This window comes from Struthio camelus, chromosome 1 (genome assembly GCF_040807025.1).
Source record: "Struthio camelus isolate bStrCam1 chromosome 1, bStrCam1.hap1, whole genome shotgun sequence".
Lineage (NCBI taxonomy): Eukaryota > Metazoa > Chordata > Aves > Struthioniformes > Struthionidae > Struthio > Struthio camelus.
The window spans coordinates 224,238,441-224,266,409 of record NC_090942.1 but is presented as its reverse complement, the minus strand read 5'-3'; the positions used below and the strand labels follow the sequence as shown (position 1 = coordinate 224,266,409).

Genomic DNA, 27,969 nt, shown 5'->3' with positions numbered 1-27,969 from the left:
GAACAGCTATTACCCTGCCCCATCTCCTGTTAGAATTCTGCATTCTAAACCAAATAAGGCTAATTCATTACACCCTGAGAAAATCTTCAATTAACTTTTTAATAGGAGCCTGCTGGTGATTCAGCTCAGCACTAGTTTTCAGTCAGTGCTGCACTGGCCCAATTCATTCCCATCTTACTGCAGTGGTGCACTGCCAAACATCACCTCTGATATGAGGGCTGAAAATCTAACAAACCCTATTCATTTGAGATCCTGTGATGTTTTCTATAAAAAGCAGAGATGGGATCCCCCCACACTGGACAAAATCCAATGCAATTATATTCTATAACATCCCTCCGGAGTTTCTAGAAGCTACTATATTTTTGTGCTTAAATCCCAGGTTACAGCTGCTGCTGCTGCTTATCCCAGTGAAAGAACTGATCCATCATACATTCTGATGCAGAGAGGCTTAGCAAGATGTGCAAGGATTTGCAAATCATGCAATTAAAAACATGGAGGAAGATGTAGCATTCTTTTCAGACCTGTTCCACAATTTGCCCAATGGAAAAAAAAAAAAAAAAAATCCACGCCTCAGTTTGCAATTTAAAAACAGCTACACCAGGAAATAACTAGGAATACCAAATTGCTATCTCCTTTGCAAACACTCGGTGACGTTCTTTAATCATTTTCTCATAAATGCTTTTATTCCTTAAACTATTTTTTGACTTCCTACAAGCTTAATGCCATTGCAGAGATCATGGGTCATTATTCTGAGGTGGATACAGGAGAGCACCCTCTTGTGTATCAGTAAGATTCAGGAAACTGCTATGGGACCCTGGACCCAACAAACACCCAGAAGATAGCAGGTGATCCAACAACCGTGTGGTCCAAAGGGCAAAAAGGCCACAAGGAGGTGTTTAACTGAGGGAAAACTACTCAGAAAGCAAAGGAGAGCAAACTCAGACGCATCCAGCTATAAAACATTAAAAAGGAGGGGAAAGTTTAGGCACCATGAAAATCTGCACAGCCTATTAACTCAATCGCCTTTTTCCCTTGAATAAAAAGCTATGACAGCTGACCAACACCAGTCTTCAATGCTAACACGCTCTGTAGGCAGGAAGAGCCATCTCACGCAGGATTAATGAGCAATAATACTTTACTATTCTGAAGGTTGTTTTCACAGTATTTGGTATCCTGAAGATCTTCCATAATAAGCACAAGTTCTCCAGTTCTCCAGGCCAGCACAGGAGACCATACATTCATTTTTGCCTCCAACTGCAGAGCAACTAGATTGAAAAATACTCAGAGGGTATTAATACTAGCTGCAGTTTGAAGAATAATATTTTCAGAAATTATTTCTGCCCCCCAAAATTAGGTTTTATTTTGCATCTGTCTGTACCAAGGGAAAAATTTTTCTTTTTTTTTTTTTTCCTGCTTAATCAAAGTTTTAATTTTGTACTGGCACTCTTACAAATATAAACATACTTATTGCTTAGCAGCTTTAATCTGGAATTATTTCTCCCTTTCTTGCAATACAAAGCTTAACTTGAGAAGAAAAGGAGCAGACTGTTCAAACAAGCAAGCTGTTCATTTATAATTCAGATGTTGAACATTCTTAAAGTTCTCGTGTTTATTATGTTTCTGTCCTCTGAGAATCTCAGAACTTCAGGCACTAACGCTCCAAACTTGAAATAATGAATTGAACTGACCTTAAAACTCAGCCCTTCAGGGAAAAAGAGGTAAGCCGCACTTAACTTTGAAAATATTGTCTCTTACGGCAAAACTTGGGGTGCAAACGCGTATTTATTAACAAACATCATAGTTTCCTATCAGACTACAACTGTCTTCACCATACTGTAAAGGCTGGTTGGAATCACTAAAACCTCCTGTAATTTCAAAGCCCCAGAGAAGGCGAAAGGACAGGACACCTAAAAAAAAAAAAAAATGTGAAGCTCTTTGTTCAGATAAAGTGCAGTTAAAAAGAAGCACCAAATTGGCCTCTGCGTATCCTGTAGACAGCTTTCAGCAGTAAAGGTTAGCAACATAAGCAGCTGCCAAACAGGGAGAGAAGGCAGCGTGCGTGGGTTAGAGAACAACTTTAAGAAATACTCAGTGGCTCCCAAAGTCAGCCTGCCCAGAGGTTCACAAGACACAATCAGCTAATATACTTTCCAAAGTGAAAAAAATAGGTTACTTAAAAATAGGTCTATAACCCAAGCAAACAAGCATCCCAATATTATTTCATAATGATAAAATAAACAAGCATAGAGAATTCATATACCAAAACACGCACAGTGCGATACTTTAATGACTCCCTTATGTTTCTCTGACGATTTTAGTATCTGTTCTAGAGATGGGCACTTCATCCTGTAACTGCCAATAAGAACAAACACTTCAACTGGGCACGGTTAGGCCATCGCCCACAGTTACCATCTTGTGCTCCCGAGCTCCACCGCAGCACCGCGCAGGAAAGCTCACGCAACACAATACTGGGCTGACCTCCCTCTTGCAGCTCGGAGGTTAATATTCCGTTTTAAGAGGGTAGAAGCATAATTCACCAGGAACATGTCTACCACAGTGACCAAAACTCAGCCCCGAGTCAGCACCGCTGGCAGAGTGCCAATTTTTTTCTGCGCAGGCGCAAGGAGTGAACCAGCAGATTCTCAAGGCCTGCAGGCTCTAACCGAAAAGGCGGCAGTATCTCTGTCTGCCTAAGGATCAAGGCCAGCCATTGGAGAACGAATTGGAGCTACAAAAATGCCAGAAAAAATCAAACGTGACTGAAGGAGCTGATTAAAAAGAACATAAGGAAAAACTGAAATCTGTCAGAAGACAGACCCACTTGGATGAGTTCATACAACCAAAGGCAAACGAGTCAACCGAACAGCCATTCCTTACACGTTCACAAAGCACCTCGCAAAATCCAGGAACAAACTAAAGACCTTGGGAGCAGGGGGGATCAGAGGCCCCAAAGCTGTACTCTGTAACAGGGAGAAAAAGAAGCCGTAAAACATGGTATTGATACAACTTGACTATGATACAACAAAGAACGATCAATCTCCTTTCCAACCTGGGACCAGAGGCACTCCCACCTCACACTGCAGATCTTTCTAAACATCACTTAACTCGGCAGTCCTGCCTCCAGTTTCCACCACATAGTTCTGCATCAGCAGATGCAGGAGAGTATCAAATACAGTTAGACTAGCTAGGGAAAACATACCTGCACAAAACACAACAAGATTCATTCTAGCGGGAATGGCAGAATTGCCTCAGCGAGTAACTACACTCCTAACGACGGCCAAGTCTTACGCTTCTGCTGGCTGCCTGTGAGCTTATTTCTCCTCTACCTAGCTTTATTTTTATAGTAAAGCTAATTAATGAAGTAATCGAATTTTTCAGCACTAAAAGGTTGTGCAATTTTAGGACTTTCAAAACAAAATACGACACCAGTGGCAGTCAAGCAGTTAATAGCAGCAAAAAGGTAACTAACCTTTGCACTGAATCTGGGCTTTAAGAACTGTAAAGAGGCTAAGCGCCATGGCGAGTGCCATTTTTTTTTAATTACTCCTGCCTCAAAAATTTAATAAGCTGAAGAATTTTTAGAAGCACAGAGACAGCCTTAAAGAAAAACTATTGCCTTTCAGATAATCACCTGCTCCATATCTTTATTTTAGCAAACACATCCACACGGAACTAGACTATAATGCGCTTGTCCCCTTTGTTTTGCCCTGCCCTTCCCTCCCCCCCCCCAATCACACAGATCTTGAAATTAAACGTCTCATCACACGATAACCCAGCTACTACTACAGTGTTTACCTAAAGCTCAACCTGCACAGGAGAGACAGATCTGTTCCTTACCTGGACAAGGAATAGCTGTTAGCACTTAGAAAGGAAGGAATGGCGCTGTATATATACCAAACGCCCTACAGTCACCCAGACATAAACTAATGGGGAAAAGGTAAGCAAATGTCGGTTTTTCTCTTGTTCCTTTTCAACTGAGGCACATTCTGTACCAATTCTTATACCACGATCATCAAAGTATCACACAGCCTTCCAGCAACACTCTAAGGGAGGTAATTACTTTTCAATCACAAATTTACTCTCTGCTTCCCTTCTGAGGGGAAAGGATGGGCAGGAGAGGGTTCCTGCTTTGGATTTCTTATGCATGTATGCATGCCTGCATATAAAAACATCCCTGCTTTAGCTTAGAAAAGGTAAAACCAAAAGGCACAATTTAAAGCAGGATCTAGAGTAAGTGCACGACGGCCTTTTGTTCCTGTGGGAGTTCATTGCAGTACTGCATATTTAAGGAGAAATTGAGATAATGCCTTAATCTGCACCGTATGACAGCATGACTCACCGCCGCCAGAGTACCTCCCAGCCGAAACGCACCGCACAGAACAATCCTCCACATGGGTGGAGAGAGAGAAGTAATGATTTTCTAAGGTGTTGCCCTGAGGAAGGAGGACTGCGTGTGCGATTAACACACCACCAAAATTGGCTGAGCAACTGCATTCAGCTTCCAGTTCTTCCACAAATTTGGTCATATATGAATTCTACTTTTTCCCTAGGCATCTGCTTAGGGCCACTGAAAGAGATAAGATCCTACGTTAGATGGATCCTTGGTTTAAACAAAGGAGATCAGATGTATGTCTACGGCCTAAAAATTTGACCTCCCTCTGTCTAAGTTTTCCACGTGGTCAGTTAAAGTCAGATTTCCCTCTCTCACCAGGATGTGGTGAGATCAAGCCCTAAGTAACTTGAAAAGTTTTTAAACGAGCTTTATATGCTCTTGCGCCAGTGCAACTCCTGAGGAAGAAAAGGAAAATCGCACAGAACAAACCTTCACCACTTTGTCCCACCCCTGAACTGCTCTCTCTGCCGCGAGAGCAAGAGAGGCAGGAAAGTGATCTGTTCGCAAAGATCATCTGGGAGGCAACTGAGGTATGAAAAAAGTTGCTATTCAAAGAAAAAAAAAAAACCCAGCTTTCTGATCTAGTTGAGCTTTGCTGCAAGTTTGGGGGCCAACATAGGGACTAGAAGAAAGGGACGGCTTTCCTCAGCGATGTTATCAGCCTGAACGCGCAACGATCTATCTAGTCCTAGTCCTGTTCTACGTAAGCCACAGTTTGATGTCAAAAAATGGCAATTTCTCCAGCTCTCAGAACATTACTTCCTCTAGATAAAATCCACTGCTAAACAAAGAAAAGATTGTGCTTCCATCAACACTTCCAGACAAGCCAGAGAGAAACGTTTACTATTTTCAGGTGGTATTTTCAAATTATTCTCAGAAATAGGCTCCATCTCCTCAGTCTCTCCCCAAAAAGCATACATGCCTTGCTAAAGCCTAAGGACAGTATCTACACAACGGTCCGGCCCGTAGGACAGCAGAAGAGAGCAGTCAATAAACCAGCCTACCTGATTTAACCCTCTGACAACAGCAGGAGCCGTTAGCACTGTGACCTTGGCATACAGTTTACATGGCAAACAAGCCACAAAAACTATTCTTTCTGCCTTCAACTAGTTTTTTTTTCCAAGTTGCCCAGCCCCGAAGCTGCTATTAGTAGGTGCAACTTCTGCTCTCACGAAAGTGCGCAGCTAGAAAGAATCGACTGTAGCTAAAACAAAAGCACAGTAACAAAATCCTTCTAGCCTTGGAGACAAAGAATATTTTAAAAAGCATTTCATCATAAAGCAAGAAAAACTCAGCAGGTCATACGATATCACAGTTTTCTCCAGGTCTGTGAAAGAGATGAGGTCATAAAAGTTATTACAAAAAAGGTGAGTTTTGAAAAGTCAGGTGATATACCTCCATAATCCTAAGGTTCAGTGTAACACGTGCAGGAGGATTTGAAGGCTTTCCGGCACGCTAGTATGACGAGTGAAAACCTGCCATAGCTTTGTTTACACAGCACTGGGAAGGTTAATGAACATCAGAAGCCAGTCAGCTCAATAGCAGCTCAATTATTTGTTTTTATCTTAACACCACCGAGTTTAGGCCAACCTCATGACTTCAATCGATACAGACTTTTGTGAAGATAATTCATAAGAGCATCTCACTTGCTGCTGTGGATGGAATCAGAGGTTCTGGCAAACGAGTAGGACAGGTGCAGACTTTGGCACCTTGGTGGGAGAGGGAAACTGCGGTACCATGAAATACCCACACTGACTTAGTATTTCATCAGTTAAGCAGCTAGCAACGATAATGTTTAAAATGATAAATAAGGAAGTAACCATGGATTCATACATTCCCACCTTTCAAAATTACTGCATTAGGCTTTCGAAAGATGCAGTAACTCCACGTTTTGTTCATATTTTAAAAGATTTCATTGCAACTTCAAAGTAGAAAAACAATTGCTTTTCAAGCTATAGAGTCTGTAGTACAGGATAACTTCCCAGAAAAATCTGCACCTTAGCATCACAACTAGAAGAGTTCTTGACTGTAGAGCTTTGGACACAGCATATTCAGAATTAAGAATTAAAATCTCTCTTTTTTTTTTTTTTTTATCTTGATCAAATTAAACACTAACTGAAACCTTGTTCTTGTAGTCTCTTTCATCACACTTATTTTGATAAACACTGAACCTAAGATACACATAAAATTAAGAAGCATCAAAATGCCAAAGGCAAATGTAATAACTTTGAGCATATGCTTTCAGGTTATCTTCTGATACCACCTTAATATTTTTATTGTTAATATTTTTACTGCTTATGTTCTGGTAACATATAGTGGCCCCCAAGCTGGGGAAGGAATCTCCTGTGCTAAATACCATGCGAACAAAAGCAAAGACGATTCCAGAATTCTTGTGATCTAGGAATCGAGAGAGGAAAGCAGGAGACAAACATATGGCAAATGAGAAAGGAAAAGAAAGTGGTTTTTCCATGAAATAAATAACTAACAAAATCTGAATGCTTACAGATTATGTCCTCTGGTCCCCTCCACCACAATAATATTAATTCCTCACCACAGTCTGTACGCTTTCCTCCATATCACCAGTTCCCCCACACTGTGCCACCACCATACCAGAGGATCTATTCCCACCTATACTCCATCTCTGATTTCTGGTAGAGTACTTTCTCGGCGTACAAGATGCACGTCTCCCAGAACCTAGGCCATACTCTCCTACCTAACCGGACTCTCTCTTTACCGGAATAGTTAAAAGATCAACGGGACAAATTCAAACAAGGATCGCTAGCCTATCTAAATAATGCCAGAAGAGGGACGCAAACATGACAAGAGCTTTCCTAGCGCAAGCAGAACGTTACAGATACTGCCTCACGTGCACGTGAATGTAAGATCACATAAAACAATCCAAGTGTAAAATGAACACAGACTTCTATTATTTCCATATTACTTCTATGGAGACAGAGCAAATATGAATCTGAAAAAGTGGGCACTTGTAGATAAAAGTGTATCACAGTCAAGGAAACCAGGAACGAATCCCAGTCACCACAAAGCATCCAAAGCATAATTCCTTTATAGTAAGCTTTTCCTTGAAACACCTATAAATGCACCTCAAGCTCAGCCTGAAGGTCCCCAGCAGAAGTAGCACTGATGCTTGACAGTCCATGAGGACCGGTCAGTACAGAAGGCAATCAAGTGAAAAATGAAGAGGAGCACCACTGACACCAGTTCATATGATTTAATGAAAAATAGACCAAACATACAAAACTTTTAATTTTTATCTCAAAAAAATTAGTAAGTTTGTACCAAAACAATTGACAACACATGAAACTTTTGTAAGGCATTTGACATAACCCCTCATGATGCTCTTATGAAGAGCGCTGCCAAAAGAAAAATAAACAAAGGCTATAGTAAATAGAGTAGAAACCAGGTAACTGACAGATTATATATAGTAAGTAACTGGAAAGACAAAAATTATCACTCAAAACGCATATTTATAATGATGTCCACAAGGTTCTTTTCTTGCCTGCATTTTTTTTTGGGGGGGGGGGGGGGGCGGGGGAATAGAGAGGGGGAGGTATAATGAGATCCCACAGCTGGAAGCTGCAGCTAGTCAAATTAATGCTAAAAATAACCACAAGTGGGTGAAAACAATAACCGCAGGGTGACTATGAGAACATCCTGTATAACGGCTGGGTGGATGGGCCACTGCTTAAATTCTTTAAGACCAAATGTTTTTCTGAAACATATGCTTCAGCTCAAAAAAATATGCTGCTGTGGAGATTTGGGAGGTCAAGCACCTTTTTGGGTTTGTGCTACTTAGAAAATCAGACTATATATTAATTGTCCTTCCTGCCTTGAAAACTTCAAAACGCATAACTCTACTGTCTGACTTTCTACACCTTATCAGATGGCTCCTGTACTTCTGAACGTAACCAAACTTAAATCTGACATAGCCAGGAAAAGATTAAAGATGAGGCATTCATTAGCAACGCTTGCCTTCAAACAAGTCAAAACCAGTAGAAAAACTGACGTATAACTTTCCCTAGAGTTCAGTCACCAACTCTAATTCTCCTTCATGGATAAAACTACCCACTTTCACTTCCCATTTAAAAATCTTAGGAATCAGAAACATATACCAATAATTTAGTGAAGTATGTCACTGCATCCCTTGTGTATGCACTGAAGTCTAAGCAAACCGAAACTAATCAGCAGACACCATTAAAACTCACACTTCTGCTTCTACCTAGATCACTTTTCCACACCTCCTGAAAAATTTCACTCTCTGGTCTACAGATAAGTGACCCACACTGTCAATTTTTAGTATTAAAATCATGCCATGCCAAAGAAAATGAACAGTTTCACTTTCAAAGTCTTTCAGACACCTGCCTCTATTTCTTAAGCCTGTACTATTACAGTCATGAATCCAATTAACCCCTTTCTCATTTTCTGCTTCCAGAGAACCACATAAGGAAAAAAGTGGCACGCACTATCTGAGTACGTTCACTACGTTGGAGTACAAGCAATAACTTTAGAAGTTTAAAAGCAAACGGCAAAATGACCTTAAAGGACATTTGCTTTAAGCTGCATTAAGAGATTGCAACAAGCACACAAAAGTCCCATCAGGTACCCAAACGAGGTACACGGTGCAGCTATTCCATAGGTTACTGGCATTCAGAATGAACAAATCCACTATTCATCAATGTGCTTATCGGCATATTTTGGGTTTTGACCTGTAACCAGTTATTCCCTTGCACGGCGCCACATGTGTTACTCTACAGCTTTTTAAACTGACCAGTTGTGAAAAAACAAAAGTAATGAAAAGTACTTCTTTTGTAGGAAAACCTACCTGTGGACGATATAAAGAGACTAGGTTTCTTGCACTGTTCCCCTCCCTGCACTGCTCTACATTGATTCTGTTTAGAGAGGAAAAGCAAGTCAGCAGCTGAATCACCAGGGCTGCCACATTTCTGCAGGGCCTCCAAAAATAACTCATCCGAAAATTCCTTGGAGGCATAAACCTTGCTTCATCAAAAGGACTGCAGAGATCCAGTTTCTGTAGTGGAGCGGACTGGATATGAATTGGCCTAAGAATTGAGAATCCCATATAAAGAATTTAAAAAGCAACTTATTACAGAATAGATAGTTCATGGCCAATATTGAAAAGAAAAAATATCAAATAAATCATTGTATCATCAAGATGAAACGATCTCCCCGCTCAAGAATCAAACACCAAGTTCCTGATCGTGTGTCTGATACTGAGATTCCACAGACTTGCCCTATTATTATGAACCAGTTCTGAAAACAAAGAGCAACGCTGCCTTAGCAACACCGCTGCGGTAACTTTATCTGCATTAAAGTTAACACCCGCATATACACCTTCGACTTTATATCCAAAAATAATTTGTGAGTTATAGTCCTAGGGCCCTTACTAATACGTATATCAGCCTAAAAAGTTCTCTGAGGGCACAGGCTTGTATCCACACAGCGCCAAACACGGGCAATTCGGACCCTGAGGTGCATTTGTGGCAGTCTTTTTAACTGCCCTAAACCGATGAAGTATTCCACCTGAAAACCTGCGCTTGGCAGGATTCTTCTGAGCAGATCCAGACCATCTCTGGATGCAACAAACGCACGCAGCCACCCAGATGCTGACATCTCTGCTGGCTGAAACGCTTTCAGGCAGAAAGTTACACTAATAAAGGCTGGCTCACATCCAAGTAACAGCATTTTAGCATTTGTGGGGTTTGTATTTTTAACTCTGTAAATCAAATTCTTGATCTGCAGTGCTCACAGGACACAATTTACTTTCGGGTTTTTTTTTCTTCTCCTGAGAGCACGTGAGAATTCAGTTCTGCTGAAACAGCACAGAGCTGAAGATTTCTGCCTAACTACTGACAGGAAAAGCAGCACATTTTATTAAATATGCCTTCATTTTTGACCTAAGGGCACCGTAACAAGGACATACGATAGATCAGCGTCCATGTTGGTTTAGCCAGTTCCTGACCTCTTCACTAAGACTGGCTTTTTGGCAGTTTTGTTAGCCACAGAGGGTCACGAAAGTCTCGTTCAAGACCTAAGACCTCCAAGTGTGGAGGGTTGTTTTGGGTTTTTTTTTTTTCCTTGGTTGTTGGCTTTATGGTGATGGAGCAGGAAGATGTAAGGGTGAGAAAGAAAAAGCAGAGCAGTCAGCTGTCTTATTTTCACTGCCTCTGCTCTTCACTGGCCAAAAGCTCACTTCCCAGAGCATGACAATTAAAGGAGATACTGAAGACGGCTAATTTGAAGGCATGTTATGGTTATGCAACTGTTGAGATTTCTGAGCCCCAGCCCAGCCCAGCCCAGTAATGCGCCCTGGTAGGAATATCTTTTAACAAATTAAATATTGATATTTTCTGAACAGACCAAGCCACAATCAAAAATTAACAACAAAATATTCTCATTAGCAAGCAACTGGAGTCCATTTCAAAAATAAACATGGATTATTTTTGGTCCTTTAACCCTTGCCCTGAAAACCGCAGATTTCAGAACCAATGCCATACTCTATTCAAAAACTTAGCTAGCAGCAGCTCTAACTAACTAATGAGCAGTATCCTCAAAACTGGTTAGTATTTACTACCGCTTGGGTCTATGCCATTTAGTAGTGCAACCAGACTAGTTTGTACCTTTTCAAAGGTATCTATCTGAAACTACTGGAGTTAGAAAACCTAATTGAAAGCTCTACGGTTGTAACTGCATGTTGCGCTAAGACACAATATGCTGTTGATGAAAAATCTGTCATGTGATAAACTGATCCCCTGCAGCACTGATGGAATTTGAAGATTTACGAACATTAATACTTTCACATAAGCACGTTAATTAAAACAGATAGCGTAGAGGCCTCAGTTAAAGCAGCTAACAGGTTTTAGAAAGCAGTAGTTTTTCTCCAATATTTCCTGAATTCTGAAAAAGGGGGAAGATTATACCAAAAGCATTTTGAAAGCCTTATGCTTACCTGCAATTGCAGTTTCATCCAGATGGGAAGCCAGAAGCCTCTCCCCCTGCCCTTGCTGCAGGAGAAAACCACACAGGATCCAAACTGCCACTCTTGACCATAAATCCATTTCTGTATACGTTAACAGTTTTTATCTCGTATGTCAGCTCTTCCTCGGCATCAGTCTCGGCAGCTACGTCTGCGCTTCCTAGGGCAGGCTGGAGAAGACTCTCTCTCTCTTTGCACGCTTATATCCCAAAATAACGTAGGAGGCAGAGTCTGATGTTCCGGGACCAGTACCAGGTTAATTCCAACGACTACAGAAGAAAAGGATGGAGAAACTTTAAGGTTATTTTTCCCACCATTCCTGCACAGGATGAAATTCTCTCTGAAGCCTATAGTGCCCCCGAACTAAGCACGCAATTATGTTATCTCCAAACAAAGCAGTTCTCCGTTAGCTTCTCAGTCTCAAAAACAGACCTTTCCTGTCTTGCATTCCTAAAGATTTGCTAAGGTAAAACAATAACAAAACCCCTCATCTTTCCGTACTGAGAAGTGATTAAAAAGAAGCCCACAGCCTCCTTGCTCGCTTTTTTCTCCCCCGTGAACGTTTTACCAAACCAGCCCCCGTGGCTCCAAGCGCTGCGGCAGCCAAGCCTTAACCCTTTACAGCCCCGACGCCTTCCCGGCAGCTTGCTGCCACCCCACTACAGCCACCCCGGCTTTACGGCGGAGCACGCGACGACCGACACCAGGAAAACAGTTTTAAAAGACCTAAACTAGGTATGAACACGTCCCGCACGCCGCAGTTACGAGCGGCAGGCTCGGCAGGCGGCTGCGGCGCCGCGGAGACCCCCAAAACCCCCTGGGTTCGCCCCAGCACGGCGCACCGCCGAGCGCCGCCCTGCATCCCGGCGGTGCTTTGGCTTCTCCTCTCCTTCGGCCTCGTTTCTCTCCACGCCTTCCCCCCCCCGCCGCCCCGGGACACGGTACCTCGGCCACGGCTCCAGGAGCCGCCTCGGACCGGCGCCTGCCCGGGACCCCCCGCCCCGCCCCGCCCCGCCGGTCCGGCCCGCTACCCCCCCCACCCCCCGCGCAGTGGTCGCTCCCGGGAGAATCGTCCCCCCCCCCCGCCTGTCTCAGCAGTGGCCTCTCCCTGGACAGCCCTGCCCCCCCCCCGGCCTAGTGGTCATTCCCAGGAGAGCCCTCCCCCCCTCCTCTTTGTAGTGGTCTCTCCCGGGACAGCCCTGCCCCCCCTCCCCAGCAGTGGTCTCTCCCGGGAGAGCCGTCCCCCTGCTCTTTTTAGTGGTATCCCCCGAGACAGCCCCGGCACCCCCCCCAGCAATGGTCTCTCCCGGGACAGCCCTGGCCCCTCTCTCCAGCAGTGGTCTTCCCCGGGACAGCCCTGGCCCCCCCCCTCTCCCCAGCAGTGGTCTCTCCCGGGACAGCCCCGGCACCCCCTCTCCCCAGCAGTGGTCTCTCCCGGGACAGCCCTGGCCCCCCCCCCAGCAGTGGTCTCTCCCGGGACAGCCCTGGCCCCCCCCTCTCCCCAGCAGTGGTCTCTCCCGGGACAGCCCTGGCCCCCCCCTCTCCCCAGCAGTGGTCTCTCCCGGGACAGCCCTGCCCCCCCTCCCCAGCAGTGGTCTCTCCCGGGACAGCCCTGCCCCCTCCCTTTTGCAGGGCTCTCTCCTCCTCGCTGCGTCCCCCTTCGCAGCGGTTTCTCCCGGGACACCCCCCTGCCCCGCAGTGGTTCCTCCCGGGACACCCCCCCTCCCCTCAGCAGTGGTCTCTCCCGGGACGGCCCTACATCCCCCTCCGCCTTTAGCAATGGTCTCTTCCGAGCTTTCCCGCCCCTCCCCCTCGCTAGCACCGGTCTCTCCCAGGACACCCCCCCCCGCCCTCAGAACGGTCTCTCTCGGGACAACCCGCCCGCCGCCGCCCCCCCCTCCGCACCGGGCACCGGGCTCCCCGCTCTGCTCCGCTCCGCGCCGGGCCGGGCCGCGCCGCGCCGCCTCACGCTCACTGACAGGGGGCGGTGCCAACGGCCGCGGCGCGAGACCCGCCGCGGGGCGGGGCCGCCGCGCGCCGCCGTCCCGGCCAATCAGGGGCGGGCGGCTGGCCACGCCCCCTCGCTCCCTCCCTCCTCCCCCCCCGGCGCCCTCCGCCGGGCCGCAGCGGCCTCTGGCGGGCGAAGGTGGCGGCGCCGAGGCGGGGCGGGGGCGCGGCGCGGAAGCTAAGCAGGGTCGGCCCTGTTTCAGGCCTGGATGGGAGACCGCGCGGCCGTGAGCCGCGGGGGAGGCGCACGGGGAGCCCGGGGGCGGCGCTGCCGGCGGGGGGCCCCTCCGCGCGGGGTCCCTCTCCACGCGGGACCCCCCAACGCGGGGCCCCCTCCACGCGGGGCCCCGCCGCTCAGCGGCCGTGAATTAACTGCTGCCTCCCTTCCGGAGTTGGTCCGCGGCTGCGCCGCCCCACTCCTGGTAATTGGTGAGCGTGCGATGTCCCCCGGGGTGTGCGATGTCCATTGGGATGTGTGATGTCCCTCAGGCCGTGCAATGCCCCTTGGGGCGTGCAGTGTCCCTCGAGGTGTGCGATGTCCATTAGGGTGTGCGATGTCCCTCAGGCCGTGCAATGTCCCCTGGGGTGTGTGATGTCCATTGGGGCGTGCGATGTCCCTCAGGGCCTGCAATGTCCCCTGGGGTGTGTGATGTCCATTGGGGCGTGCGATGTCCCTCAGGGCCTGCAATGTCCCCTGGGGTGTGTGATGTCCATTGGGGTGTGTGATGTCCCCCGGGGTGTGCAATGTCCCTCAGGGCATGCAGTGTCCCTCAGGCCGTGCAATGTCCCCCGGGGTGTACGATGTCCCCCAGGGCGTGCGATGTCCCTCAGGCCCTGCAATGTTCCTCGAGGTGTGCAAGGTCCCCCGGGGCGTGCAATGTCCCTCGAGGTGTGCGATGTCCATTGGGGCGTGCGATGTCCCTCAGGGCATGCAAGGTCCCTGCAATGTCTCGCGGGGCGTGTGATGTCCATCAGTCCATGCGATGTCCCCCGGGGTGTGCCATGTCCCTCGGGCCACGTGCCGCAGCGGCGCGGGGGGCTCGACCCCCTGCTCGCCGCCAACACCGAGCCCCCCGAGCCCCCCGAGCCCCCGCCGCTTCCCGCGCGGCCGGAGGGGAGGTCGCGGCGGCTGCCGGGGGAGGCAGCCCCAGGGGCCCGGCCCCCCCCCAGCATCCCTCCAGCCTCCCCCCGGCCCCCCCCCAGCATCCCCCCAGCCTCCCCCCGGCCCCCCCCCAGCATCCCTCCAGCCTCCCCCCGGTCCCCCCCCAGCATCCCTCCAGCCTCCCCCCGGCCCCCCCCCAGCATCCCTCCAGCCTCCCCCCAGCATCCCTCCAACCCCCCCGGCCCCCCCCAGCATCCCTCCAGCCTCCCCCCGGCCCCCCCCCAGCATCCCTCCAGCCTCCCCCCGGCCCCCCCCCAGCATCCCTCCAGCCTCCCCCCGGCCCCCCCCAGCATCCCTCCAGCCTCCCCCCGGCCCCCCCCCAGCATCCCTCCAACCTCCCCCCAGCCCCCCCCCAGCATCCCTCCAGCCTCCCCCCGGCCCCCCCCCCAGCATCCCTCCAGCCTCCCCCCGGTCCCCCCAGCATCCCTCCAACCTCCCCCCCGGTCCCCCCCCAGCATCCCTCCAACCTCCCCCCGGCCCCCCCCAGCATCCCTCCAGCCTCCCCCCGGCCCCCCCCCAGCATCCCTCCAACCTCCCCCCGGCCCCCCCCCCAGCATCCCTCCAACCCCCCCGGCCCCCCCCAGCATCCCTCCAACCTCCCCCCGGCCCCCCCCAGCATCCCTCCAACCCCCCCGGCCCCCCCCAGCATCCCTCCAGCCTCCCCCCGGCCTCCTCTCCGGCCTCCCCCCACCCCGCAGCCTCCCCCCCCGGCCGGGTCCCGCGGTCACACTCCCGCCCCCCCGGGGTCCCCCCCCCCCCCCCGTGGGGAAGCGGCTCTGCGCCCCCGGGTCCGTCCCCAGCGGCAGCCGCCCCCGCCGCCTCCGGGGGGCAGCAGCCGGCCGCGCCGGGAACCGGCCGGCACCCGCGGGGGAACCGGGGGGGGACGGGGCAGGGCCCACGGGGGAACCGGGGGGGGAGACCACGGCAGCACCGACGGCAACACCCACGGGTTCACCCACGGGGAACCATGGCAGCACCCGCTGCAGCACTGAGGGGTACCACGGCCGCGCCCAGGACAGCACCCACGGGTGCACCCACGGGGAAGCAGGGCCGCGCCCAGGACAGCACCCACGGGAGCACCCACGTGGAAGCAGGGCCGCGCCCGCTGCAGCACCCACGGGAGCACCCACGGGGAAGCAGGGCCGTGCCCAGGGCAGCACCCACGGGTGCACCGCGGGGAAGCAGGGCCACGCCCACTGCAGCACCCACGGGAGCACCCACGGGGGAGCACGGCCGCGCCCGCTGCAGCACCCAGGGGAGCACCCACGGGGAAGCAGGGCCGCGCCCGCTGCAGCACCCACGGGAGCACCCACGCGGAAGCAGGGCCGCGCCCGCTGCAGCACCCACGGGAGAACCCACGCAGAAGCAGGGCCGCGCCCAGGGCAGCACCCACGGGTGCACCCACGGGGGAGCAGGGCCGCGCCCGCTGCAGCACCCACGGGTGCACCCACGGGGGAGCACGGCCGCGCCCGCTGCAGCACCCACGGGAGCACCCACGGGGGAGCACGGCCGCGCCCGCTGCAGCACCCACGGGAGCACCCACGCGGAAGCAGGGCCGCGCCCAGGGCAGCACCCACGGGTGCACCGCGGGGAAGCACGGCCGCGCCCGCTGCAGCACCCACGCGAGCACCCACGGGGGAGCAGGGCCGCGCCCGCTGCAGCACCCACGGGAGCACCCACGGGGGAGCACGGCCGCGCCCGCTGCAGCACCCACGCGAGCACCCACGGGGGAGCAGGGCCGCGCCCGCTGCAGCACCCACGGGTGCACCCACGGGGGAGCAGGGCCGCGCCCGCTGCAGCACCCACGGGAGCACCCACGCGGAAGCAGGGCCGCGCCCGCTGCAGCACCCACGGGAGCACCCACGGTGGAGCACGGCCACGCCCGCTGCAGCACCCACGGGAGCACGCACGGGGGAGCAGGGCCGCGCCCGCTGCAGCACCCACGGGTGCACCCACGGGGGAGCACGGCCGCGCCCGTTGCAGCACCCACGGAAGCACCCACGGGGGAGCAGGGCCGCGCCCAGGGCAGCACCCACGGGAGCACCCACGCGGAAGCAGGGCCGCGCCCCGCCCCGCCGCCCGTGCCCCGAGTAGCGCCGGCGGCCGGTCCTCGGCGGGGCCGGGGGGGGCCGGGGGCGCGGAAGGAAGCGGCGGGGGCGGGGCGGGGGGAGGGCGCGGCCGGTCTCCCGAGGGCGCCCCGGGGGCGGGGGGAGGGCGCGAGCGAGCGAAACTTCCTCGCGGCCCCGCGCCGCGGCCGCGCTCACTTCCTCCGCGGCGCCCGGCCAGCAGCGGCCCGCGCCGCCATGGCCCGCGGTGAGTGCGGCGGCGTCGCGCGTGGGCGGGGGGCGGCGGCGGCCGCCGCGCGTGGGGGGCGGCGGGGGGCTGCGGAGCCCCTCGGGGGGCGCCTCGGCGGCGCGGGACGCGCGTGGGGGGGCGGCGGAGCCCCTCGAGGGCAGCTCGGCGGTGGCTGCCACGCGTGGGGGGCTGCAGTGCCTCTCGGGGGGCCCCTCGGCAGCGCATGATGCGCGTGGGGGGCTGCAGTGCCTCTCGGGGGGCGCCTCGGTGGCGCGGGATGTGCGTGGGGGGCTGCAGTGCCTCTCGGGGGGCCCCTCGGCGGCGCAGGATGTGCGTGGGGGGACTGCAGAGCCCCTCGGTGCTGGCTGCCACGCGTGGGGGGGGGCTGCAGTGCCTCTCGGGGGGCCCCTCGGCGGCGCAGGACGCGCGTGGGGGGGCTGCGGAGCCCCTCGTGGAGCCCCTCGGCGGTGGCTGCCACGCGTGGGGGGGCTGCGGAGCCCCTCGTGGGGCCCCTCGGCGGCGCGGGACGCGCGTGGGGGGGCTGCGGAGCCCCTCGCAGAGCGCCTCGGCGGTGCAGGACGGCCGTTGGGGGAGCCGGGAGCCCCTCACAGAGCCCCCCCGTGGCAGGAAGCCCCTCGCTGGGGTCCCCCCCCCCGTGGGGGTCTCGCTCGCCGCACACCCGGGCGCCAGGGGGGTCTGGGGGGGCGGGAGGAGGCAGCGGCGCCCGGAGCAGAGCGGCACCGGGGGCTGCGGGGCCGGGAGCCGGCCAGGCAGGAGCCTCCGCGGCAGAGTGCGGCCCACGGCGCCGTCAGGGGCTCTGCACCCGCTGCACCCTGCACCCTCTGCACCCCTGCACCCCACACCCTGCACCCCACACCCTGCACCCCTGCACCCTGCACCCTCTGCACCCCTGCGCCCCACACCCTGCACCCTCTGCACCCTGCACCCCTGCACCCCTGCACCCGCTGCACCCCTGCACCCCTGCACCCCACACCCTGCACCCTCTGCACCCTGCACCCCTGCACCCCTGCACCCCACATCCTGCACCCTGCGCCCCTGCACCCCACACCCTGCACCCGCTGCACCCTGCACCCCTGCACCCCACACCCTGCACCCTCTGCACCCTGCACCCCTGCACCCCTGCACCCCACATCCTGCACCCTGCGCCCCTGCACCCCACACCCTGCACCCTCTGCACCCTGCACCCCTGCGCCCCACACCCTGCACCCTGCACCCCTGCACCCCACACCCTGCACCCTCTGCACCCTGCACCCCTGCACCCCACACCCTGCACCCCTGCTCCCCACACCCTGCGCCCCTGCACCCCACACCCTGCACCCCTGCACCCGCTGCACCCCTGCACCCCACACCCCACACCCTGCACCCCTGCGCCCCTGCACCCCACACCCTGCACCCCTGCACCCCTGCACCCGCTGCACCCGCTGCACCCCTGCACCCTGCACCCCTGCACCCACTGCACCTGCTGCACCCCGCTCCCTGCACCTGCTGCACCCCACACCCTGCACCCACTGCACCCCTGCACCCCACACCCTGCACCCCTGCACCCACTGCACCCCTGCACCCACTGCACCCCGCACCCTGCACCTGCTGCGCCCCGCACCCTGCACCCACTGCACCCCTGCACCCACTGCACCCCACACCCTGCACCTGCTGCGCCCCGCACCCTGCACCCGCTGCACCTGCTGCGCCCTGCACCCACTGCACCTGCTGCACCCCGCATCCACTGCACCCCTGCACCCCACTCCCTGCACCTGCTGCGCCCTGCACCCTGCACCCACTGTACCCACTGCACCTGCTGCGCCCCGCACCCACTGCACCTCACACCCTGCACCCTGCAGCCACTGCACCCCGTGTCCTGCACCCACTGCACCCCCCACCACTGCATCCCGTGCCCTGCACCGGCTGCACCCCACACCACTGCACCTTGCACCCTGCACCCGCTGCACCCTCGCGCCCGGCACCGACACTTCGCGCGGTCACAGCATCCCCTGCATCGGGCGCTGCGAGCGCTGTTCAGTGGGGACGCTGCGCGCGTGGCACCGCTCCGTGCATGAACTGCAGGGTGCTGCACCGCACTGCCCTGCTGCAGCACTGCTGCTGCGCCCCGCAGTGCCCCGCTGCGCCGCACTGCGCCGCACACTGCGGGGCACGACGCTGCACCCTGCACCTGCCCGCTGCACCCACAGCACTGCGCGCGGCGCCACAAAGTGAACGCACTGCAGAGCTCTGCGCTGCACCACATGCACCGCGCACTGAAGGCGCGTCACGCTGCACATGCACTGCACACCCAGTGTACATGCTGCGTGCACTGTGCAGGCCCCACTGCAACAGTTGCAATGTGACAGCCACAATACACCACACTGCACACACTGTGCAGCAGTCACGCTGAACAACCTGCACGCAGACTGCAGTGACACACACGGCACCACACTACATGCATGTTGCAACACACCACAACAGGCCCACTGGAACACACTGCAACAGTCACATATGCACTGCGACATTCCTTGCAACACTGCAACACACAGCAGCACTCACACGCACTGCAATACGCACCGCATCACTTGCACACCCTGCAGCGTGTGGCAACACTCACGTTGTAACACACTGCAACAGGCAACGCTCACCGACGCTGCACTGTGCTGCAGTATGCAGTGCAGCATGCAACACCGCAGCAGCCACATACAGGGGAGCGCGCACACTGCAACACGCTGCGCGCACTGCAGCACTCGCGGCGGGACACCCTCCAAGAGCGCAGAACTCCCCGGCTGTCGCGTACTGCAGGTCACACGCTGCCGCACTCGCACTGCGGTGGCTGTGCACCCAGCAGTGCAGTTGCACTCAACAGCACACTGTAACGCACACTGCAGCACTCACACGCTGCACCACACTGCACACAGATTGCAGCACACCCGCTGCAGCACACACTGCAACCTGTTGTGCTGCAACTTACACTGCAACAGGCAACATGGTGCTGCAGCCGCATGCGGGGCAACACATAGAGTACACCGCAGCACCCACTGCAGAGCGCGCTTGACCACACTGCAAAACTCATACATGCACTGTAGCACACTGCGGGCCACACACACCACAGGAGCAGCAACACTGCGATGCCCCTGCACAGGCTGCAGTGTGCACTGCAGCACTCAGGCAGCGGAGGCCTGCACACTGCAATGCACCCTGCGGCGTTGCACTGCTGTGCCCCTGCACACTGTGGTGTGCACCACAGCACTGGCACTGCTGTAGGCGTGCACACTGCAATGCACCCTGCAGTGCACCCTGCAGCCCTGGCAGTGCTGTGCCCCGCAGCCGGCGGTGCGCCCGGCAGTGCGCCCGGCAGCGCGGCAGGCGGCGGCCCTCGGGGCGCGAGTTCGCGCCGCGGCCTCGTGGCTCGGCTCCCGCAGCCGGCCGGGCCGCCAGGCCCTTCCCTCCGCCCGGCGGAGGCGGCGGCGCTGAGCGCTGGGCGCTGAGCGTGCAGTTAGCCAGGCGCCAACGGCCGCCCCGCCGGAGCCGCCCGCGCCACATCCTGCTCCCGCCTTCAAAGCCCCGCGCGGGCGTTTGCAGCTCAGAAAACGAACGCCAGCGGCGCCGCCTTCCCCGGGGCCGGCCGGGGGCGGCGAGACGGAAACCGCCGGGGCGGCGATAGGCCCAGGTGCGTTTTTCTGTTCGCTGCTTCACCCCTTCGCCGGGGCAGAGGCGCCTCCAGCGTGGGAGGCGACCCGCTCCGGGCCATCCCTGGGCGCCGCCGCTGCTCCTGCGGCGAGGCCGGCCCGCCGCTCCCAGCGGCACCGCGCGGTGCCCCAGCTGCATCGTTGTCCCCGGCTGCATCGTTGTCCCCGGCTGCATCTTTTCTCCCGGCTCCGTCGCTCCCGTCTGCGCCGTTCCCGGCCGCGTCCTGCAGGTCGAGGCGCATGGCGGGTGCCTCGCTCCCCGCGGCGTGCGGGGTCGCTGCCCGGCCGGGGGCCGGGGGCAGTGTGGGGGCCGGGGCGGGCGCGCAGCCCCCTGCCCCGGGCCGCGGCTCGGCTGGCCGCCTGCGCGCTGCCAGGCTGTTTTCTCACCCCGAGGCCAAGCAGCGTGGCCTGGCCTGGCTGGCCCCAACCACTCATCCGCCCATCCCTCCATCCATCCACCCACCCGTCCGCCCACCCATCCATTCACCCACCCAACCTTCCACCCAGCCATCCCCCCACCCACCCACCCAGCCATCCCTCCACCCATCCATCCACCTATCCATCCGTCCACCCAGCCATTCACCCACCCAACCATCCCTCCATCCATCCACCTACCCGTCCATCCATCCAACCATCCATCCGTCCACCCATCCATTCACCTACCCAACCTTCCATCCACCCACCCAACCATCCCTCCATCCATCCACCCACCTGACCATCCATCCACCCACCTGACCATCCATCCATCCCTCCACCCATCCTTCCATCCATCCACCCACCCATCCATCCAACGATCCATCCATCCAGCTGTCCATCCATCCACCCATCCATCCATCCATCTATCCATCCAACCATCCATCCATCCATCCATCCATCCAATGATCCATCTGTCCACCTGTCCACCCATCCACTCGTCCATCCATCCACCTATCCGTCCATCCATCCACCCGTCCATCCACCTGTCCATCCAACGATCCATCCATCCACCTGTCCATTCACCCACCCAACCATCCATCCATCCATCCAACCATCCATCCATCCATCCATCCAATGATCCATCTGTCCACCTGTCCGCCCATCCACTCGTCCATCCACCTATCCGTCCATCCATCCACCCATCCATCCACCACCCCATGCTGGCAGCCTCCCGACGCAGGCGGCCGTGGCCCGCTGGCAGTGGCCCCGGCCGGTGCTGAGCCCCCAGCGCCGCTGGGGAGCGGGTGGCAGAGCCGCCGCGACGGACCTGAGCTCAGCAGCCTCTGGGGAGGGAAGGCGACAAAAATAAAATGAGGAAATTAGTCACGCAGAGCCGGCCGTCAGAAAAGGAGGAAAACTGAAAGCCTTAGGCTCAGCACGGAGGGGCTGCTGGCCGCGGCGCGCGCGGGAAGGGGGGGCACGGCGGCGGGAAGCTCCTTGGCGGGGGGCCGGGCCGGAGCCCCCGGGAGCCCCGTGGCCGGCGTCCCCGACGCTGCTTCCTGCCCTCCCCGGGCCGTCGCGCTCCGGGAGCAGCCGGCCCCGCTCCCTGCTCGGTGCAGGGCGAGGGGGTCCAGTGCGTGGTGGGGTGCAGTGCACAGTGCAGTGTGTGGGGCATGCAGTGCAGCGTGGGGCTGCATGGTGCGGGGTGTGCAGTGTGTGATGGGGGCACACGATGTGCAGTGCACAGTGCAGTGTGTGGGGTGTGCAGTGCAATGTGGGGCTGCATGATGTGGGATGTGCAGTGTGTGGTGGGGTTGTGCAGTGTGCAGTGCAGGGTGGGGGCATGCGGTGCGCAGTGCACAGTATGCTGTGTATGCAGTGCATGGTTAGGGTATGTGATGTGCAGTGCGCAGTGTGTGGGGTGCGCAGTGCAGGGTGGGGGCACGCGGTGCACAGTGCACAGTATGCAAGCTGCGCAGTGCAGGGCGGGGGTGCAGCGTGCAGTGCACAGTGTGCGGGGTGCGCCGTGCGGGGTGGGGCTGCACGGTGCGGGGGCGCAGTGCCCGGTGCATGGCAGCAGTGCGCAGTGCGCAGCGCAGGGGGGCCGGGCGCGGGGCGCAGCCTGCCCGGGCGGGCACTGCCAGCCCCAGCCCCGGCCCGGCAGCGCTTGGCAGCTGCTCCGCTCCCGCAGTGGAAAAACCCAGCGGGGGGATGCGAGCGTGGCCGCCCGCGGGCGAGCCGGCCGGCGAGCAGGTTTTGCTTCCCTTTTCTGCCGAACCAGAGCTGAGTCGTTTTTGCCGTGCCGGCGGGGCAAAGGCGCCCGCTGCGCGCCCCCGAGCCTGGCTGGGGGCTGGGGGCCGGGGGGGCCGGCGGGCCCAGCTGCGCTCCGACGCTCTTCCTCTTCCTCGTCCTGTTTCCGCCGCCTCCGGGCCGGGGACGTTCACCCCGCGCTGGCGCCGGCCGGGCAGCGCGGCCGCGCGGGGCTGCGACGGGGCAGGCGCTGCAGGAGCAGCGGGGAGCAGCGGGGATATGCAGTGGGGTAGAGCAGTGAGGAGCGTTGGGGTTGTGCAGTGAGGCTGTGCAATGGGGAGCAGGGAGAATGTGCAGTGGGAAACAATGGGGAGCAGTGAGGCTGTGCAGTGGGGAGCAGTGATGAGCATTAAGGATATGCAGTGGGGAGCAGTGAGGAGCAGCGGGGCTGTGCAACAGGGCTGTGCAGTGAGGCTGTGCAGTGGGGAGCAGTGGGGCTGTGCAGTGGGGAGTGGGGGGTGTGCAGAGGGGGGTGTGCAGTGGTGAGCAGTGTGGCTGTGTAGTGCGCCTGTGCAGTGGGGAGCAGGAGGGCTGCGCAGCGGGGAGCAGTGGGGCTGTGCAGTGGGGAGCGGGGGGCCGGGCTGGGGCAGTGACGTCTCTCCTGCCTGCAGGGCTGTTCCCGGCCCCGGCAAGGCGCCGTGCGAACCCTGTGGCCGGGGCCTCCCTGGGCCCCCAGCGCCCGCCCCCCTCCTTTTCCCTTGCAGCCGCCAGGGCCAGCCCGGAGGCCACGGTGAGGGGCGCTGCCAGCGGCGGTGGCAGGAGGCTGCTCAGTCCCGGGGGCTCCGTGCTTTCCCGCTCCAGGCAGCTGGGGCTGGAGCACAGCCCGGCTCCAGATCCGGCTCGGGCTCATCCCTGATCCCCCAAACCCCGCGGGAGCCCCGGTTCGGGGAGAGCCGGCCGGGCGCAGCCCCTTCCCCGTTGTCTGGCTTCTGCTTCCCTCGCCCTCCCTCCTCCCCCTTTTCCCCTGAGCTTTCACCCGCCGGCGCGATGCGGTAAGAGGCACGAGGCTTTCCGCTCGCGCCCGCTCCCGGGCAGCCCCGCGTTCAGCCGGCGCCTTTCTCGGGATGCTGCCGGCTTTCCGGGACACTGCCGGGTTTCCCGGGATGCTGCAGGGTTTTGCAGGATGCTGCCGGGTTTCCCGGGAAGCTGCAGGGTTTTGCAGGATGCTGCCGGGTTTCCCGGGAAGCTGCAGGGTTTTGCAGGACGCTGCCGGGTTTCCCGGGAAGCTGCAGGGTTTTGCAGGACGCTGCCGGGTTTCCCGGGAAGCTGCAGGGTTTTGCAGGATGCTGCCGGGTTTCCCGGGAAGCTGCAGGGTTTTGCAGGATGCTGCCGGGTTTCCCGGGAAGCTGCAGGGTTTTGCAGGATGCTGCCGGGTTTCCCGGGAAGCTGCAGGGTTTTGCAGGATGCTGCCGGGTTGCCCGCGATGCTGCCGGGTTTTGCAGGATGCTGCCGGGTTTCCCGGGATGCTGCCAGGTTTTGCAGGATGCTGCCGGGTTTCCCGGGAAGCTGCAGGGTTTCTGCAGAGCCGCCTGCGAGAACACGGCTCTCGGCGGTGGCGTCTGGGCAGCGCGGCGGCGCGGGGCGCCCGGCAGGCCCCCAGCACCCACCTCCCTGCCCGGGCGCCGGCCTCGTCCCGCCGTCCAGCTCTTCCCCCCGCCGGGTCCTTCCCGGGGCCGAGCTCCGTCCTCCCTCGCCGCCCGCCGGCGCCTCGCTGGCAGCGGGGAGGACGGCGGGGCCGAGGCGCTGGGCGTCCCCGGGGCTCCTGCCCCAGCAGGAGCTGCAGCCCCACGCGCTGCCGCCGCCGCCGCAGCCCCTTCCAAGGTCTCCGCAGCCCTGTTTTAACATGCTGTAAAGCGGCTTCCCCGGGCGGCAGCGGCAGGGCCGGGGCGTGAACCCCCGGCAAGGCTTCCCGTCCCCGGGGGCAGCCCCTCGCCGCCCTGGAGGGAGCTGGGCGCCCTCCGCTCGCCCTGCTCCGGCTCCCATCACCCCCGTCCTGCTCCCATCACCCCCGTCCTGTGCCCATCACCCCATCACCCTGCTCGAGCTCCCATCACCCCCGTCCTGCGCCCATCACCCCCATCCTGCGCCCATCACCCCCGTCCTGCTCCAGCTCCCATCACCCCCATCCTGCTCCCATCACCCCCATCCTGTGCCCATCACCTCCGTCCTGCGCCCATCACCCCCGTCCTGCTCCCATCACCCCCGTCCTGCGCCCATCACCCCATCCCCTGCTCCTGCTCCCGTTGCCGTCATCCTCCTCCCATCGCGCTGCTGTTGCGAATCCCTGACCGCCCAGCGCCGGCTGCGGCGCCCCGTGCCCGCTGCACACGCGAGCCCTGTGCTGTTGCGGACCTGCCGGCGTCCCGGCGTGGACGGTGCAGAGGCTCCCGCCGCCCTTCGCCGCCTCGCGCCTCCGCGTGCCGGCTGCAAAGAGGCAGCAACCCCGCCGGCCGCCTCCTGCCGCCGCGCCGCGCTCGGCCCACGGCTGCGCGGGAGGCGCCAGCGGCCCCGGCCGGGGTCAGCGCCCACGGTGGGGGGCCGTTATCCGGCTGCTGCTGCGCTGCGGCGCTGGGAGGGGGCTGCCGGCCCCGCTCCTGCCCAGGCGTCCAGGGCCGGCCCGTCCCGGAGCCACTGCCATGTCCCCCCGTCCTGGTGACGCTGCGGTGTCCCCCTGTCCTGGTGATGCTGCAGTGTCCCCCCATCCTGGTGACACTGTGATGTCCCCCTGTCCTGGTGACGCTGCGGTGTCCCCCCTGTCCTGGTGATGCTGCAGTGTCCCCCCATCCTGGTGACACTGTGATGTCCCCTAGTCCCAGTGATGCTGCGGTGTCCCCCCCCATCCTGGTGACACTGTGATGTCCCCTAGTCCTAGTGATGCTGCGGTGTCCCCCCGTCCTGGTGATGCTGCAGTGTCCCCCCATCCTGGTGACACTGCGATGTCCCCTAGTCTCAGTGATGCTGCGGTGTCCCCCCTGTCCTGGTGCCGCTGCAATGTCCCCACTCATCCTGGTGACACTGCAATGTCCCCCCCCATCCCAGTCCCACTGCGGTGCCCCCTCCCATCTCGGTGCCACTGCGTTGCCCCCCCGTCCCGGTGATGCTGCAGGTGCCCTCCGGGCCCCGGGACCTGCTCCCAGCGGAGGGCTGGCTGGGAGGAGGCCGCCACGGCTCGGCCGCCGCCTGCAGCAGGAAGGGGAGCAGGATGCGGCCCGTAATTGAAATTGCAGCGGGAACCGGAGGAAGGCAAACAGGGAAACGTGCGCCGGCCGCGGGGATAAACACAGCCGGCGGTGCGGACGTCACCCCGCGGCCGGGCCCCGCGCCGCGTCCCCCGGGCCCTGCCCCGGCCGCGGCCCCCGCCGCGCGCCCACCCCGCTCCCCTGACCCCGTCTCCCCCCTCCAGGTTGCTGAAGGTGGACGCGAGGGAAGCCGAGCCGCGGGAATGCAGAGCATAAAGTGCGTGGTGGTGGGCGACGGGGCGGTGGGGAAGACCTGCCTGCTCATCTGCTACACCACCAACGCCTTCCCCAAGGAGTACATCCCCACCGTCTTCGACAACTACAGCGCCCAGAACACGGTCGATGGCAGGACTATTAACTTAAACCTGTGGGACACGGCCGGCCAGGAGGAGTACGACCGCCTCCGGACGCTTTCCTACCCCCAGACTAACGTCTTCATCATCTGCTTCTCCATCGCCAGCCCGCCCTCCTACGAGAACGTCAAGCACAAGTGGTACCCCGAGGTGTGCCACCACTGCCCCAGCGTGCCCATCCTCCTCGTCGGCACCAAGAAGGATCTGAGAAATAACCCTGAGACCATGAAGAAGCTCAAGGAGCAGAACCAGGCGCCCATCACCACCCAGCAGGGCGTCAGCCTCTCCAAGCAGATCCACGCCGTCAAGTACCTGGAGTGCTCCGCGCTCAACCAGGAGGGCATCAAGGATGTCTTCACGGAGGCGGTGAGAGCCGTGCTCAACCCCACCCCGGCCAAGCCCAAAAAGCCCTGCGTCCTCTTGTGAAGCGGACTGCCCGGCGGCCGCGCCGGCTGGGGCCGGGCCGGGCTCGCATCCCGCGCCGCGCGAGAGACTCCCCCCCCCGATCCCGCCCCGTCCCCGCCGGGTCCCGCCGCGCGCCCGAAGCAGCGAGCTTGGACAGCACCGACCGCGCTTTCCCGGCCCGGGCGGGCGCTGCGGCCCGGCGGGCTCCCCGCGGTGCCGGGCGGCCCCCGTCCTCCCTCCGCCTGCGGCCCGGCCACCCCGGCCCCCGGCTTTGAGCGTTCGCTTTTGGGTGATGCCTCTCCAGTCCCAGCGCAGAACAGCACTTCCTGAGAAGGGGCCGCGCCGGGGCATCCGCTCCCACCTCCTGCCGCCGCCGCGCCGGCCGGCTCCCGCCTGGGCTCTCCCTGCCCAGCAGCCCGGCAGAGCCCGGCCAGCGCCCGCCCGAGTCCTGCTGCGTCCACCTGCTTCCGGAGGAAAAGGGGCTTGGGGCACCCGGCTCTGCAGGGAGCTGCCAGCATCACCCCCGGGTGTCTTGATGTCCCCCGGGGACCTGCCAGCATCGTTCTGGTCATGGATGAGACCTGGCCGTGCAGGGACCTGCCACCATCGTCCTGGGTGTCTGATGTACCCCAGGGACCTGCCACCATCATCCTGGACATGGACAGGACCTGGCCACACAGGCACCTGCCACCATCACCCCGGGTGCCCCAGGGACCTGCCTCCGTCACCCTGGGCACCTGGCCATACAGGGACCTGCCACCATCATCCTGGACATGGATGGGACCTGGCCATGCAGGGACCTGCCACCATCGCCCCAGATGCCCCAGGGACCTGTCACCATCACCCTGGGCATCCGGCTGTGCAGGGACCTACCACCATTGCCCCAGATGTCTGATGTCCCCAGGAACCTGCCAACATCATCCTGGACATGGATGGGACCTGGCCATGCAGGGACCTGCCTCCATCACCCTGGGCACCTGGCTGCGCAGGGACCTGCTGCCATCGCCCCAGATGTCTGATGTCCCCTGGGGCATCATTCTGGACATGGATGAGACCTGGCTATGCAGGGACATGCCACCATCGCCCTAGGCACTGTGGTTGTCCAGGGAGGAAGGTGGTGGTCTCGGCCTGGCGTCCCCATCCGTGACCGCCCGCCCTCCTGTGCCCTGGCTCCCCGGGAGGGCA

At 58.9% G+C, this 27,969-nt stretch overlaps 2 protein-coding genes across 32 annotated transcripts in view; one reads left to right on the top strand and one right to left on the bottom strand.

The window, feature by feature from the left end:
- The window catches only part of STIM1 (stromal interaction molecule 1), a 113,728-nt gene extending 100,278 nt beyond the window's left edge, over nt 1–13,450 (bottom strand). For 15 of the 30 annotated variants that reach the window (XM_068930906.1, XM_068930924.1, XM_068930925.1 and 12 more), the window contains exons 1-2: nt 13,311–13,412; nt 11,379–11,674 (exon numbers count right to left, since the gene is read on the bottom strand). In XM_068930906.1, the coding sequence (XP_068787007.1) occupies nt 11,379–11,487 (109 nt within the window). In that variant the 5' untranslated portion in view covers nt 11,488–11,674; nt 13,311–13,412. Of the gene's footprint in view, nt 1–11,378; nt 11,675–12,131; nt 12,331–12,350; nt 12,442–13,310 lie in introns of those variants that run through there. The other 15 variants (XM_068930909.1, XM_068930931.1, XM_068930916.1 and 12 more) reach the window with 10 other exon arrangements.
- Nucleotides 13,451–16,777: 3,327 nt separating this feature from the next.
- On the top strand, nt 16,778–26,929 carry RHOG (ras homolog family member G). 2 transcript variants are annotated; one of them, XM_068930904.1, is made up of 2 exons: nt 16,778–16,887; nt 26,191–26,928. In XM_068930904.1, exon 2 carries the CDS (start codon nt 26,230–26,232, stop codon nt 26,803–26,805), a length of 576 nt encoding a protein of 191 aa, XP_068787005.1. In that variant the 5' UTR covers nt 16,778–16,887; nt 26,191–26,229; the 3' UTR covers nt 26,806–26,928. The 2 variants fall into 2 exon arrangements, with proteins under 2 accessions (XP_068787005.1, XP_068787006.1); XM_068930905.1 differs by lacking the exon at nt 16,778–16,887 and adding an exon at nt 25,959–26,077 and having other exon boundaries at nt 26,191–26,929.
- Nucleotides 26,930–27,969: the final 1,040 nt, after the last annotated feature.

Bases quoted from the DNA above. Each gene is read 5' to 3' on its own strand.
- RHOG (XM_068930905.1), top strand. From the start codon at position 26,230: ATGCAGAGCATAAAGTGCGTGGTGGTGGGCGACGGGGCGGTGGGGAAG.